Source organism: Coturnix japonica, chromosome 22 (assembly GCF_001577835.2).
Source record: "Coturnix japonica isolate 7356 chromosome 22, Coturnix japonica 2.1, whole genome shotgun sequence".
NCBI classification, from domain to species: Eukaryota; Metazoa; Chordata; class Aves; order Galliformes; family Phasianidae; genus Coturnix; species Coturnix japonica.
Genome location: NC_029537.1, coordinates 1,382,767 through 1,397,112, shown reverse-complemented (window position 1 = coordinate 1,397,112; position 14,346 = coordinate 1,382,767). Strand labels below are relative to the sequence as shown.

Sequence of the window (14,346 nt, the reverse complement as noted above, 5' to 3'; positions counted from 1 at the left end):
TTGACAGATTAGGCCTAAAATGGTTTTGAGAAATGAGAAACATTACTCACCGCTGCGTGCTTTGGAACAGGGGGGAAAGAAAACAGTGATTTCAAACCAACTTCCAAATCCTGAGTGGGTAATTTAAGTGACAGTGGGTTATTACTCCACCTGAAAGCTACAGGAATATTTTGCTCAAATATCTGTTTTCTAATTCCCAGAGAGTGAGATGAAGCTGATTGTTTGCTGTGTGCTGTAGGGGATTCTGCACAGACTTAATTGATCCCGCTTAGGGGCTCAGTGGAATTACATTGGCAAAGAAGGGAGGAAGAAGCACACAGAGGCTGTCAGCTCCTTGCACACAGGGAATACTGCAACCATAAGCCAAATAATGACCACAAACCATGGCAGCACAAAGAAGAAATATCTCCATTATCCAAGCCATCTGCTAGAGCCAGGGACCAGGAAGGAATTAAGTCTTACGTGCACGAGAAATAAACACAAATACTTGCAAAGCCTGCTTTACCTATTTCAGCTTCAGAACAATAAATATTTCTCTTCCCATAGTCTCTACAATGGGCACATGTTCTGCTCTGCCACGTCCCCCCCTTGCTCTGCCAAGTTACACACACACACTGCACACTCTGGCACCAAACAGGATATGCCATAGGTAAACACATTCATTTTCTCTGTCCTATCCTACAGATGTAATTTGTGCCCTTAAGCACCACGTGTTCATCTTGGACTGTAGCGTTAAGAAATCATCTTGGGCAAGTTTAAACAGACCACTAATGGTGGCTGAGCAATTTTGTTCTAAATAAGCTAATTAGTCTCTCTACTTACTAAAGCTGATAAGGATCATCTTCTAATACTTATTTACAAGTACATGGTTTTTAAAGCAGACAACTCACTTCTGGGATTGTTTTGCTTCTGTTGCTGTTATTTCTGCGGTGGCATTGAGCACGTGGGTAACTTTCATAACTGATGGCAACGTTACACCTTCCAAAACGAAAGAGCTGAAATTATGGGGTTACTTTTTACACAAGAATCCAAAGCTTTTTAAACCAAACTCCATTGAATTAACATTCCTGAATCCCCACTTAGAGAGCCATGGCGCAGCCCTTCAACCTCTGCAAGACTCGATAAACATCATTACAAAATGAGTTTTCTATTGCATAAAAAAGATCAAGAATCACTATTTATCACTATTTATCACTATTTATCACTATTTCTATCCCTTCCCCTCCCCCCTTTTTTTCCCCTTTAATCTTTTTGCATGAAAGAACACTGCAGAGACACACCACTGCTTTTAGAAGCCCACCGTCTCCATATGACGAAGCATAACAAAATACAAACAACAAAAGGATTCTTTGCTTGAATAGAGAGCATTTAATAACTTAGTGAGCTGCTGACACTGAGGAGATGCTTTCACAGGTGGAAGTGCAGCTCCTTTTCTGATGAGAAAGGCAGGTTTGGTTGTTCCACAGAACGAGGCTGATTTACATACAGGAAATAAATACTGATCCGGCCATGGATGATGTAAGCTCACGTAGAATTTGCTTCTTTCTCCACATCATCATCATCAACAACCTGAAACAAATCAAGAAGTAGTTGAGGTAAACAGGTGAAGCTCTCAGTCCCATAGCACTGCCTGGAGAATTTATTGCATTCTATCCTTGCCAGACCCAAGGAGAACAACCATTCTATGCCACTGGTGACGATGGACTTCACATGAAAAACAAAAGAAAGGCTTTCAATTAGAAATGCCATGAGATAACATGGCTGAAATAATAGGAGCTGGTCATCTGACTGCTAATACCATGAGAACAATCATTACTGTGTACCTACTAAGAAACCTGCTCTGCAGGGGGTGGACTAGAAGAGCTCCAAAGGTCCCTTCCAACCCATATGGTTCCATGATTCTGTACCAAATTGTAATGAGAAAGCAAAATCATTTGCATTTAAGGGACAAAATTTGTCCCATCTTACCACTAAAAGCACCTGTTCATCTTACACTTTGGTTTCAAATGCCAACCTGTGCATGGAGGGAAGGGAGAAAGACCTTTTTTTCCACCCCCATTAAATGAAGATCTCTATTATCTCACACCGACCCACCTGTTCCACGCCTTCCACTTCAGGGATGTAGAACTGGAGCATGTTCTGGATCCCGTTCTTCAGGGTGATGATGGAGCTGGGACAGCTGGTACACGAACCCTGCAACTTCAGCTGCACAATGCCATCCTCAAAGCCTTTATAAATAACATCACCTCCATCTTCTTGCACTGTTGGCCTGACAGAACACGATACTCAGCTCACAGCAAGCACAGCTGAAATACATTCCATTCTAGAAAGCTTTGGAAGAGCTCAATGTTATGTACACAAAGATCTGGATTGCTATATAAATTAAAGCCCTCCTTCTCTTTCTGGTTCAAATTTCCAGTAGTTCGTATTTTGTTGGACTCTTACATTCACCACTGCTGCCTTTTTTAGAGCAAAATATACTTGTGAATGCAGTAACATACAAAGAATCACTGGCATTCTAAGGGCAAAGGTAAACACCTCAAAGCAGAGCTCCATCAAGCCAGCAAAGAAACACTGGTTTGCCTGGAGGCACATAAAGATGCTCATCCCAATTTATGCACCAAAACCAACTGTAATAGATGCATATCTATCACAGGATGCATCTAAATCTGCAAATAGGTGAAGAAAGCACCTGGTGAGATGACAGCCTGGTACCAGTGGCATTTCTGCAGCCTGTTTTCCTTGTGTGAGCACCAAATGCCCGGCTCTGTCATTGCATCCCCATAGCAACATCCTTCCAGACCGAGCTGCAACCATCCCCAAACTCCAACAGAAGCTCTTTATACTGATTTCCAAAATAACCCTTTTGAGAACCAAACTCCTACCAGATTCATCTATGAATCAGACACATTTATTAACAACTCCTCACAGCTAATTATGCCCATTCCAGAAAGCCACAGGACGTGACCAAGGATTCCATTTTAAATTAACTTTATAAAATGCTCCACGGGGCCTCTCAGGTCCCCATTCCTTCCATCCTGCACCATCCTACAATTTCTTTGCTCATATTTTCGATGGATGAGACAATAACCCTCTGTGTGTGCTACTGGTTTATTACAGCTATGTAACAAAGCAGGACTGACTGAAGCTCTTAATTGAGCTCTTCAGCTGCTAATATCATCAACAGAGGAAAGAAAGAAACAAAGAGGTGGGGAGAGGCAGTGGATTTTGACTGAAATTGTCTCAATGTGAAGAAGGGCCATTGGGAAGTCAAGGCTTAACAAACCAGAGGGATTCTGAATGACCACAGCCCAGCCTGACTGCCCAATGCTGCTTTCCATCTGTGACACATATTAGCACCCTGTATATACATCAATAAGTTTGGGGGGAAAAAAGCTGTTTCAACTTATTTCTACTTTTCTCTTGCTTTCCTAAAAGGCCCCCATCTCATGTAACTAATGGAAAAATTAAACCGAATTCCATAATTCTCACCTATCCAAGACTTCTGTCATTTGAGCTGGGCAAGATGGCACCATCAGATATGAGACAAGTTCAAAATCATGCCAGATGTTTAGAATGTCCTGTTGCTTATTCCCCTCAGCTCGTTTTGGAAGGCAATTAATGAACATAAAAATATACTTCAGGTAAACAACACGCTCCACAGACACTCTTGAGACTTCATTAGTTACAACCAGGCTCTCAACTCAAACTGTGTTAAAATACCAATAAAACTGCAGCAGATGTAAGGGCAAAACCCACTGAAGCCAAGACAGTGAGGGAGATCTGCTGGTAAACTTCCTTTAGAGCATGACCCAAGGATACTTGGAAAGGAGAAACAAATATAATAAAGACAGAGGTCAGTGTAACAGAGGGGAAAGCAATGATTATTTGTGTTGTTTTCATAAACCCAATGGCCCACATGTTTAAGTGCTCTCCAGAGGGTAAGACTGCACTACTCTAACATCAGTCTGTAACATGGACATAATTTGCTTAGAGAAAAATAGACAGAAAGTGTTCAATCAGAGGAAACAGCACACACAACTAGCAGCAATGTGCCTGGTTTACCTTATTCTTGTATCCAGCAGTTCTTTAATCATTAATACAACTTCATCATCTTCTTCTGACTGAGCTTTGGAAAAGAAAAACACGCAAATCAGAACATGGAGAGAAATCTGTTAAGAGGATTGTCACTGTATATTCATAATAGCACACAAACATTGCTGAGATGCCAGAAACCAAAAGGGGAAGGCCTGATTCAGAGTATGTACCCTTCCCTGCATTACCCACATGCACAGCCCAAACATTCACAGGCATAAAACATTGGTTCATGGTTTTCCCTTGAGTACAGGGGAAGGGCCTTAACTGAAAACAGTGATGTAACAGAGAAAAGAGCACACAAAACAGGGAAAGGAAAGGAAGCAATAACAACCATTCATGGGATGGATCATGGGTTAAGGAAGGGTGCTCAGGAGGAAACCTATATAGAGTTTGAATTACCTGTATCTGTCCTAGGTGCCTCTTCAGTAAGCACAGGTAAACCCGAGGCAAAGAAATCCATTATAGTTGCATAAATATCTGGTTTCAGCAAGTTCCAATCCAGGTCTTCGCTCTCCTACAAGAATCAGAAGAAAAGTAAATAAAAACAGAGCATCTGCCTCCTAAAAGGGGTAAATTATATAGAGATCCCTCTTATGTTAAGAATATCATAAAGGTTCTCAGGTTTCACACATGAATTTATTTTGTAGTTTTGCCAAAAATGTTTGAGAAGTCTCAACATAAAGCAGTCAACAGACAGGTTTCCTCACTTGCAAGCCAGATCTATTAAACATAAGGTAAAAAGTGAGAAGTTCTCTAAATACATTACTGGGCACTTTTTTAATTGAGCCATGTCTGAGACTCAAATTTGTCGTGGTTCTGTTTGATCCTGTGCCAAAGAATAATTCACTGCATTGCCACATGCTTGTCACGCAGCAGGAGTGTCACCACGCAGCACCTTATCTCTGCTGCCATGAGCTCTGTGCCTTCAGTAAACACTGCACCACCCACAGCACCAGGAGCTCACCCAGCCTCAGTGCTTGCGTGGAACCAGAGCAGGCTGCACACAGCTTCACCCAGGAAGCAAAGAACCCACAGCTGCTCTGGGCAGCCAAGGGTTGGGCTCAGTGATCCTTGTGGGTCCCTCTTCCAACTGAGGATATTTTTATGATTATGATGTTTATTTATTTCAATACTCCTGGCATTCCTCTTTGTACTCACTGCTTCTGGCCCTTCTGTTGTGCACCTCCAAATTGGTGTGGCTGGATCTTCCCCACCGCCATGTACTCAGCAGCTGACTCTCAGCTGAAGTTTTAGCCCATGTGAACCTCTTTCCTGCTTACCTTGGTGATGGTGATGAAATCCGGCCCAAAGAAAACGCTTTTAACTCCTTCAATTCTGAATAACTGCCTGTTAAGGAAACAAAAAGGTTTCAGCCAAACTCAAGATTTATTTATAGCTCTACAGAAGAAAAATAATGGTCTAGAAGACATTTCCAGACAAAAATAACCACATAAAAAGAAAGCCATTGAGAGAAACAGGCAGCTAATCCACCTACAGCATAGCAAGAGCCAGGAGCTCCTGCTGGGAAGCAAAACATGCACTAAAACTGAACACACCTCACAGCAGCTTTCCATAATTTACATGGAGTTACTCTCCCTCCATAACTTTTTTGGAGGCCAAATGACGTTCTGTATATACAAGTGAGCTGTGTATGTTATATACCCCTCACCAAAGCAGGGGGTTGAAACGAGATGATCTTGAAGGTCCTTTTCAACCCAGGCTCTTCTATGATGGGTTTGGGTAGAATTAATGCAAGCAAAAGGAAAACTGCTTGCTTTAAATAATTGGCCTTAATCTGAGTAAGCTCAATCAAAACTGCCCTCAATATCATTGGGAAAATGACGACCATTGCCATTCAATAAGAGGATTAGTGCCAGCATAAAAACCTGGGTGATGGGAAGAGCACAGTGCTGACAGTATTTTAAGTGTAAAGAAGCAGAATGAGACTAAAGACACATTCCCACAGATGCTTTAATTAAAATCTAACAAATTCATCTGCAGAATAATGAAGTGAGAGCTAAACCTGCCAAAAATTGTGGGAGAGTTTCTTTTGGTAGTTGAGAGTAATACGTTTTGATGTCCTGGAAAAGCTTTCACATTGGATTTGTAGCTCTTAAGTCACAGAGCTTTGCTTGTAAAGATCCTGTTTGCTCTTGAGCAGCACCAGAGACCTCTGGAAGCTTGAGCTGTACATCTGATAACCCCACACTTCCTGCAGAGATCACTCAAAGCAGCTTCTGCTTGCATGCAGTCCCTCCAATATACACAAGGATGACTTAATAGAGGACGTCACAGGGTAATTTACTTCAGCCCTTCAGGATCTCACTCTGATGACGCCTCTCCACCCACATAATAGGTAAAGGAAAGTCTATTTGTGGAAGCAAATGTGAAAGCAATGGCCTTTGTGACAGTGCTCCATATCCCTTCTACACCAAGATGGGTTATCTTCTTGGGGATTCTTACTCCAGGTTATGCATTTTGGTACTGAAACCTGCAACTACATTTAATCTGGAGCATTTACTTACTCCCTTACGTTGTCTGTTTCCTAATCCTGAAAAGTTACACCATTTCCAAGCAATTACTGGAACTAAGAGTCTCCTAATGGGAACAGTTGTGCAAAATCGGGGCCCAGAGGCCTCACACATTAATTGTAGACATGGAGCCCACATGGTCTCCCATATAAATGATGATGTGTTTAATAATACCTTGCTAAAGGTGAGCAAAATGCTGCAGCTGGGCTGGAAAACTCCATAGTCCTGGACTCCAGCACTTGTTTGCCTGGAATAAACTTGAGGCTGTTTGGGTTTGGTGTGTCCTGAGTTTGAATGAACATGCATCTTACTGGAAATTAAAAGAAAAAAGGAAGGAAGTTAATGTAATCAAATGTAAGTAGCTGAAATGAAAGTTAAGGATCCTGATTATCTAGCAAATACAAAGCCAGGAGTGATCACCGTGCTACAACCAGAGCAATTTGTGCAATAGTGATGCTTTAAAAACCACAAAAGCAGTCAGACCAATGAACACGGTCACATTATCTTACAGGAAGCAAGATAAACGCAGCCTTATCTTTGCCTCTTGTGCTAACTCTTATCTAGTGAAAGGCACCTGACTACAGCAATATAAAGCTGCATGAGTTCAGTGCCATCCTCACTTTCTATTGAGACCTAGAGATGCAACACTCACTCCTTGCTGGGTTCAGATATACTTGCACCTACTTAAGAGCCATGTGGACGTGGCACTCAGGTTTCCAGGTGGTAGCATTGAATCATAGACCTGCTGATCCTGAAGGTTTCTTTCCAGCCTACACAATCCTGCCATTCTATGACGTATGGCTGGTTTTTTCTCAGCCTCTCAGCATTGTATTTACAGCTCACCACACCCTGCTTGTAAGACTTAGACTGGGTGAATTACTGTAAGCCATCACTTACACTGCAGGAATTGAACCAACAACTGAAGATCCAATTGCTGGATCCTACTAAGTGTATTTAAAAGGTATATTTCTACTGAAATTCACTGTGGGCTGAAGGTGTTCCTTACGTACAAGAGTGTAAAACTGATTGTGAATAAAAATGAGCATTCATTGCCTAATGGTGTATGTATAATAGTGTGTTCTCCTGTAGACACATCACAACATCTACACAGTGGCTAATTCTGATGGCTGGACTGGATGATTTCAGTGCTCTTTTCCACCCGTGATGATTCCGCAGGGATGAGAGAGCTGCTCTGCTCCCTTTGGCCTCCAAAATCCCACCCAGCTGCCAGCACAGCTTACAGGTAACCTACAGCAGGGGATCTGGATGGGGGATATTCAATACACTGCATTTGTTGGAGCATCTCGAGCACCCTGAAGCACAGCTGGCTGCGTCAGCTCCCAGGAAAGGTATCTCCATGAGAGCAACCACTTTATTTTACAAGCATCTGCAGCTGCAGATCTGCTTTCCCACAGCCAGGTTTTTCAATCACTAATCCACCTGGAGCTCTTTGTACAACTGTAAATAGCCCCATCAGAACTTACTGCTGGGAACTGGCCACGTTCACAGCTGAAGTCTGTAACACTGTGTGTTCACTGCTCAGATTTCATTTCCCTTTCTGCTGTGCCTTCCAAGAACCAGTTAGGCGTTACAAACCCCACCTTAACCTCTGCTTTTTGCAGGTGTTACTCATGCAGAATGTCATTAACACACCACACATGGAAGAGAAGACATGGATTCCTACAGCGTGCTTGCTCAGTCCTTATTTCTAGCTGGTATTTACCTGTATTACATGTTTAGTCCTTATTTCTAGCTGGTATTTACCTGTATTATGCAACACCACAGAGGGAAGAAGCTGTTTCCTCCTTGCAAGTTGGTGGAAGGGCTGTTGAGTTGTCAGATTGTGACCTTTTAACATCGTGTGACAAATCCTAGAGAGAAATCATAGCATCACTATGAGCTTCTAAATCACAAGGCTGTACTTCCCAACACCCCACAGCATCCCTCTGTGCCCAGAACTCAGCACAGCCCCCTCCTACCACGATCCTACCAGGTAACAAAGCAAGTCAGCAGCTCTTTCCCAATGATTCCCCTAAATGATTCTGTGATTCCCCCACTCCTGTGGACTCAATAACACAGAGCACAAAGGGATGTATCCCCAACGCTTCTCCCTCCTTTAGCTCTGGGAGAACCAAAGAAGAGAAAGAAACGTTCCTAATAGTAAAATAAAGCAGATGAAAGAAAGGGGATTTGTTTTTACCATCCATATCCCCAGTGTGTGGGGGTATATATACAGAATGATCCATTATTCTATACAGAATGATCCTCTCTCCTGTTTGCTTCTCCTTTAAAGGGGGGGGGGGAATTTCATCTTACACCACCTTAAGGACACTATGGGGGAAATAAACATCCCTTTGAGCCCCTCACTGCAGCTTCTGAGCGCTTTTTGGGGGGATCAGCCCTAATTTTACACCCATGAGAGCACTCAGGAATAGGGAGGGAGGTTGGGCCTCCCCTCTGTAACGAGGAGGAAGGGGAGGACGTCACTTCACCCACATCCGCCCCGCTGTATTAGGGAAAGGGGAAAGCCAAGAAATCGCTTCAGGAAGCCGCAGCATCGCTCAGAGAAGAAGGGAACGAGTGTGGGGGGTCGCACACCGGGCTCCTCACAGCCGACCCGGGGCAGCGCGGTGCCCGCAGTCACCTACCGGCCGCCCAGCCCCGCAGCCGCGCCGAGCCATCGCGCAGCCGCCATCTTGGAGCTCCTCAGGGCCGCCGCTCCGCCCCGCGCACTGCAGCGCCCCTTGGCGGACATAAATATAAATGTATTTATCCTTTTACCCCTCAATATTTCCCTTTTTTACCTTTTATAACCCCAATTCTACACACAGAGAGGGGGTTGAAGGACCAAGGGCCAACGTGCTGTAATCAGGTAGAGCTTTAATAAATGTACACAAGTTTACAGCTTGAACATTTCTTCATAGTGATTACCAGGAACACAGACATCGCACCCGGAGCACGACACGACTCCGTCCCATTTGCAGCCACGGCCATACAAATCTGAGCCCCTGGGTATTAACAGTGCCAGGAAGGGGGCAGGGGACCCCCAGCCACCACCAGCCCCAGGATGGGACCAGAGGGACCCCAAGGATGAGGACATGGGACCCTCCAGCCACCACCAACCCCCAAGATGGGACCAGAGGACTCCAGAGCATTGCCAGGATGGGACCAATGGACCCCAGAACAACTCCAGACCCTGGGATGGGGATAGAGGACCCCAGGATGGGATCTGAGGGACCCCACAACATCAGCAATCCCAGGATGGGACCAGAGGAACCCCACAACACGGGCAGACCCAGAATGGGACTGGGGACCCCCAGAACACCTCCATCCCCTATTATGGGACCCCCAGGACATCATCAGCCCCCAGAGGAAAACAACATGATGACCATTGGAATCTTCAGGCCGTGGCGTCTATATAGGAATACTGACAGAAAGGATCAGATTTCAGGAATGTGTTTCAGTAACGGAACAAGATTTCCCCATCAGGATGATACCTGCTGTAAGAACGCTTTGGAGTCTTTCGGTGTATTGAAAGGCCTTAAATTAACACCGTGAACACAGGAAAAAAAGAAAAGAAACAAAAAAATTCAACTCCCCAACACAAAAGTCTTTGGTGGAAGCTGAGTTAAAGTAACCGATTCCCACTTTGGAGTGATTGAGAGTTCAATAATTAAATGGATCTCACCGGGCCGTGCTTGATTGAGTTGACACTGAGGACGATTGCTGATGCAGTGTGAGCTCTGTGAGCACACCATGCCCACAGGGGAGCTTGAAGAGCAGTCCCGAGTTGTTGTGCAGACAGGCAGCGAGGCATGGAGAGCCCAACATGATGCTTCTTCCTTTCTTTTTGCATGCAGATACTGTGATTGATGTCTCTAGGTGCATCACTGATGCTCAGTGGGTACGGATTGTGGCTACGATTGTCATAGGACCGAGGTTTATTTTGGAGACCCATTGCTACAGCTTTGGACAGGTGGAACCAGTGGTTCTGCTCAGAAAACTGACCCCAAAATGCTGCTTTTAGGCCGTATCAGGCTCATTTCATTACCAGCACCAGCAAGGTGGCGAAGAAAACTATAAGCACTGTCATCCCACGTCCATTAGAAACAGCTTCATAATACAGAAGTGAAATTTTGGCTTATAATTCATCACGCTGAAGCTGAACTGGCCATGCAGAATGAGGAGGTTGGAAACTAGAACGCTATATAAGACTAATTGGTATTGAAATTCAATTTTCTGACCACAACCATAAGTCCCATTCCTTCATCAGACACAGGCAGAGATGCAAACAAGCTGCCCCTACCCCCAAAAAATACATGTAAAACCAATGGAGCTGGCAGGCTTGTTTGCTTCTGGGGGCTCTGTGTAAAGTGCTTGCAGGATATCCACTGCCGAAATCCAGCCCAATTCAACCTGAATGAGCTCTGTCCCTTCATCCTGTGGCAGTGCAGGGCAGTGAGGTCTGAAGGGCAAAAGCTGGGCAGTGGGTGAATGCAGCTCCAGCTATGCTAAGTGCGACTTGGATGCGGCATTGTATTCACAGATTGATTCCAAAGGCAACTTTTCAAGTAAAAACTGAATAAAAGCAAAGAACCTAAATCCAGTTTGCAGTGGGAATACCTTGAACCCACACCTTGCAATGTCTTGCACTTTTGGGGATATATTTGAATGGGAAAACCTGATGAGAAGGAAACACTATCGACAACAGCCTCAGCTTTAGCTGAAGACATCTCCAGGGAAGCCAGAAATCTCCCTACAGTACTTAATGCTATTACCAGTGGTGAAGGAGCAAAGGAAAACAGCACAGCCTGCTCACAGGTCACCCACCTTCTTCCTGCCCTCCAGCAATCCCAAGGCTGAGCACATCCAGCAGTGGTGTTGGCTCACCTCTTACAACCGGAGATGCTGGAGGAGAACTGAGATTGGGGTTTGACTTGTGCTTTGCTCTCCACCTCCTGCTGGTTGGGGCTTTTCTACCCTCTGACTTACAGGATGAGGAACAAATTCCCTCGGGGAACAGACACTGCGAAGCTTCTAAGGGATTCAGTGGAAACTATCAAGAGTCAATAGAGATCCTTTCCTGAATGTCAGGCCCTTGAAAATGGAAACAAAACCACTTTTCTTGGGAGACATCCTGCAGCACCAATACCTGTTAGACAGGAACACCATACAGTCTCATAGGACCTAAGCCCCCTCCTTTACAACACCAAAAGCAGGTTTCTGGGTCCTACACTACAAATCCCACACTTTTGATCCTTTAATTCTCCATGTAAGCAGCCTGACAGATCTCTTTCCTGCAGCTTTAATTGCTTACCTGAAGCATTTGCAAGACGAGCAACGGAAGGCACTGACGTATTTAATGCATGACACACACACCCCGGAGCTGCCAGGCTCACTGTCACCATCAGCAGCAGGAAATATCACCTTGCTGTCCTCCAAAACTAATGGGAAAAATCTCAATAAGCCACAAACCTGTGAAATAGCTTCCTTGCCATAGCACCAGCCAGTCCCGCTTGACTCACTCTGTAATTAACATGCCAGCTAATTAACCTTACAGTGCCTTTCCCTAGCCAGAGCCAGAAGGTATGGGATAATGCTGACAAAATAACTTGGGGAAGGCAGTGAGAGGAGGAAGAAGTAACTGAAGAGGATATGAGGATCCTGAGAGCCAGGCGTTCCGACTAGCTAACATAACTTAAAACGGTTCAACTATATCACTGCAAAGAGAGTTCTGACCGAAAAATAATAATATTATATATATATATATTGCTATGTCATCCGAATGGACAAAGAGGTTTGAGGTCCTGTGGGGGGCGTTCTGCTGGGAACACCCCCAGCTCACAGCACATTAAGGCTTTTGCTTTGCTGCTTTGGAAGGAAATGGAGCTGAAGCAAAAGGATCGGCAGCGGGCAGCTCCGTAGTCCTGGAAGCCAGAGGGGCAACGGAGACAGAGCCCGCTATGGCCTGTCTGTTGGTCTGAGAAACCACTTTGTAAGCAGCGATGGGTTGGACGTCGAGACCAGGCCCATCTTCTGGGCTGTAGTGACGGGAGTACTTGGACAAAGCCTGCGGACGGAAGGGTCGGTTGTTTGATGCTGGGTTCAGTGTGCATTCCTGAGGGCCGGCCTGGGCCAGGCTGGGCTCACTGGGCTCCGGCTGCATGCCTGGAGGAGGGCTGTGCTCCTCTGCTGCTCTCACAGGAGGAAGGTTGGTCAGCAGAGCAAAGCCTGCTGAAGGATACTGCGGCCTCGTTGAGGGCCCGGAGACCACCGCATCCAGGCTTTGGAACGCAGGGGTGGTTCTGTGCTGGACGTCGGCTGCTGGGCTGATGAACATGAGCGGTTCCTTGGGCAAACTGTGAGACAACAGCTCCTCCATGCTCTTCTTTTTGGTGAAAGGGGCTCTGAGGAACACATCCGCTTCCTCTGGGTGTTGGAGAGCCGCGCTGCCCTTGGAGATGAAAGGAGCTTTGGTGAAGACGTCTGCTTCGTCGGGTGCTTTCCTTGAGCTGCGGAACGGAGCCGTGGCAAAGACATCGGGTTCATTAAAAACCTCCCCAGAGTGAGACTGGAAAGCAGGGAATGGCATCTCTGCGGACTGAGTGTGGGGATGCTGCTCCTTGGAAACGTCCCTCCTTTCTCTGGGCCCGGCCTGCATAAAGCCTGAGCCCGGCCTGCAGCTTTCCTCCTCCTCTTCCGAATCCAGCAGCAAAGGCCTGGAGCCACTGCAATCCAAAATGTCCCCTTCGTGGTCTGTCCCTTCACCTTCGCTGCTGTAGAAGGAGCTGTTGCTCGAAGGGCCGTCGCGTGCGGCGTAGTCAGGCTCAGCATTGGGCTGCGTTTTCACCTCTGGTTGAGTGTTGTACAAAGCAAGTCCATCGCTGGCAGTGGGGCCTTTGCAGAGACCGAGAGGTACAGCTGGAAACAGGGCAGGATCCCTCGGCAGACCTAAAGATGCAAAAAGAAAAGGAGCATTACTCAGCAAGCTGCGTTTCCTTAGTCACAAAGAAAGATGAGCGGTACTTAACACACAAGAAATGTCACGATATTTGGATTTAAACCACCACCACACATGGAAAAAAAAAAAAAGGGGAGAAGAGGGAAAATGAAATCAAATCAAAATGCCAGGGAGGGTATTTACGGCACGCAAAGGGACACAGCTCAGCTCTGCTTCTTAGCTTGGGGGCACAATGTTTTCAGGAGATGGAAGATGTCTGACAGACAAATGGGCACACTCAGCACTGCTCCATGGGGGTTCTGTGCCACCCTCAACCACAAGCAGAGAGGTCTGCACTTCGCCACCCTGCTGCCTGGAGGGAGGCCCCAGTTCTTGCTGTTTTATTCTGCTTATCAACATGGGAGCACCCTGCAAGCAGACACACAGCTTGGTGCTGCCTCTTGGTGCAAGCCAGCCCATAGTTATGTGGAATCACAGCCGGGCACAGAGAGCAGGCAGGGATGCCTTCCAATCTGCTAAACGTCAGCCTGCAGCTTTAAATGAATTCTGGTAACTATAGCAGCACTATTTCAAACCGTTGCAAGACAAGTGACTTTAAACAAACCATACCACGATTGCAAATGAGGTAGCTAACATCACTCTAGCAATCTGGCTGGTTTCTTCCTGGTTTAATAGGACAGTGCTTGCTGTACTGCTCTTCTACAGGAGCCCAATATGGGGTCGGTTTTACCTCAGGACTCACAACAGACAGAACAG

At 45.7% G+C, this 14,346-nt stretch overlaps 2 protein-coding genes across 2 annotated transcripts in view; both read right to left on the bottom strand.

Annotated features, from left to right (window-relative positions):
• Positions 1–1,345: 1,345 nt before the first annotated feature.
• Positions 1,346–9,385, bottom strand: NFU1 (NFU1 iron-sulfur cluster scaffold). The gene is made up of 8 exons (XM_015882879.1): positions 9,278–9,385; positions 8,394–8,500; positions 6,804–6,939; positions 5,379–5,445; positions 4,498–4,612; positions 4,066–4,129; positions 2,095–2,269; positions 1,346–1,569 (listed from the first exon to the last, which is right to left on the bottom strand). The coding sequence occupies exons 1-8, from the start codon at positions 9,382–9,384 to the stop codon at positions 1,525–1,527; spliced, it is 816 nt and encodes a 271-aa protein (XP_015738365.1). The 5' UTR covers position 9,385; the 3' UTR covers positions 1,346–1,524.
• A 104-nt stretch (positions 9,386–9,489) lies between these two features.
• The window catches only part of AAK1 (AP2 associated kinase 1), a 53,102-nt gene continuing 48,245 nt past the window's right edge, over positions 9,490–14,346 (bottom strand). Inside the window, exon 15 of the mRNA XM_015882868.1 lies at positions 9,490–13,580. Within this exon, the coding sequence (XP_015738354.1) occupies positions 12,481–13,580 (1,100 nt within the window). The 3' untranslated portion in view covers positions 9,490–12,480. The remainder of the gene's footprint in view (positions 13,581–14,346) is intronic.

What these genes read in the sequence shown, in the direction of transcription:
- NFU1 (XM_015882879.1), bottom strand. Translation starts at nt 9,384, where the DNA reads ATGTCCGCCAAGGGGCGCTGCAGTGCGCGGGGCGGAGCGGCGGCCCTG. An exon ending in GCTGCGGGGCTGGGCGGCCG is followed by an intron (nt 8,501 to 9,277) that starts GTAGGTGACTGC and finishes ATTTCTCTCTAG; the next exon opens with GATTTGTCACACGATGTTAA. An exon ending in GGCACCTAGGACAGATACAG is followed by an intron (nt 4,130 to 4,497) that starts GTAATTCAAACT and finishes TCTTTTCCAAAG; the next exon opens with CTCAGTCAGAAGAAGATGAT.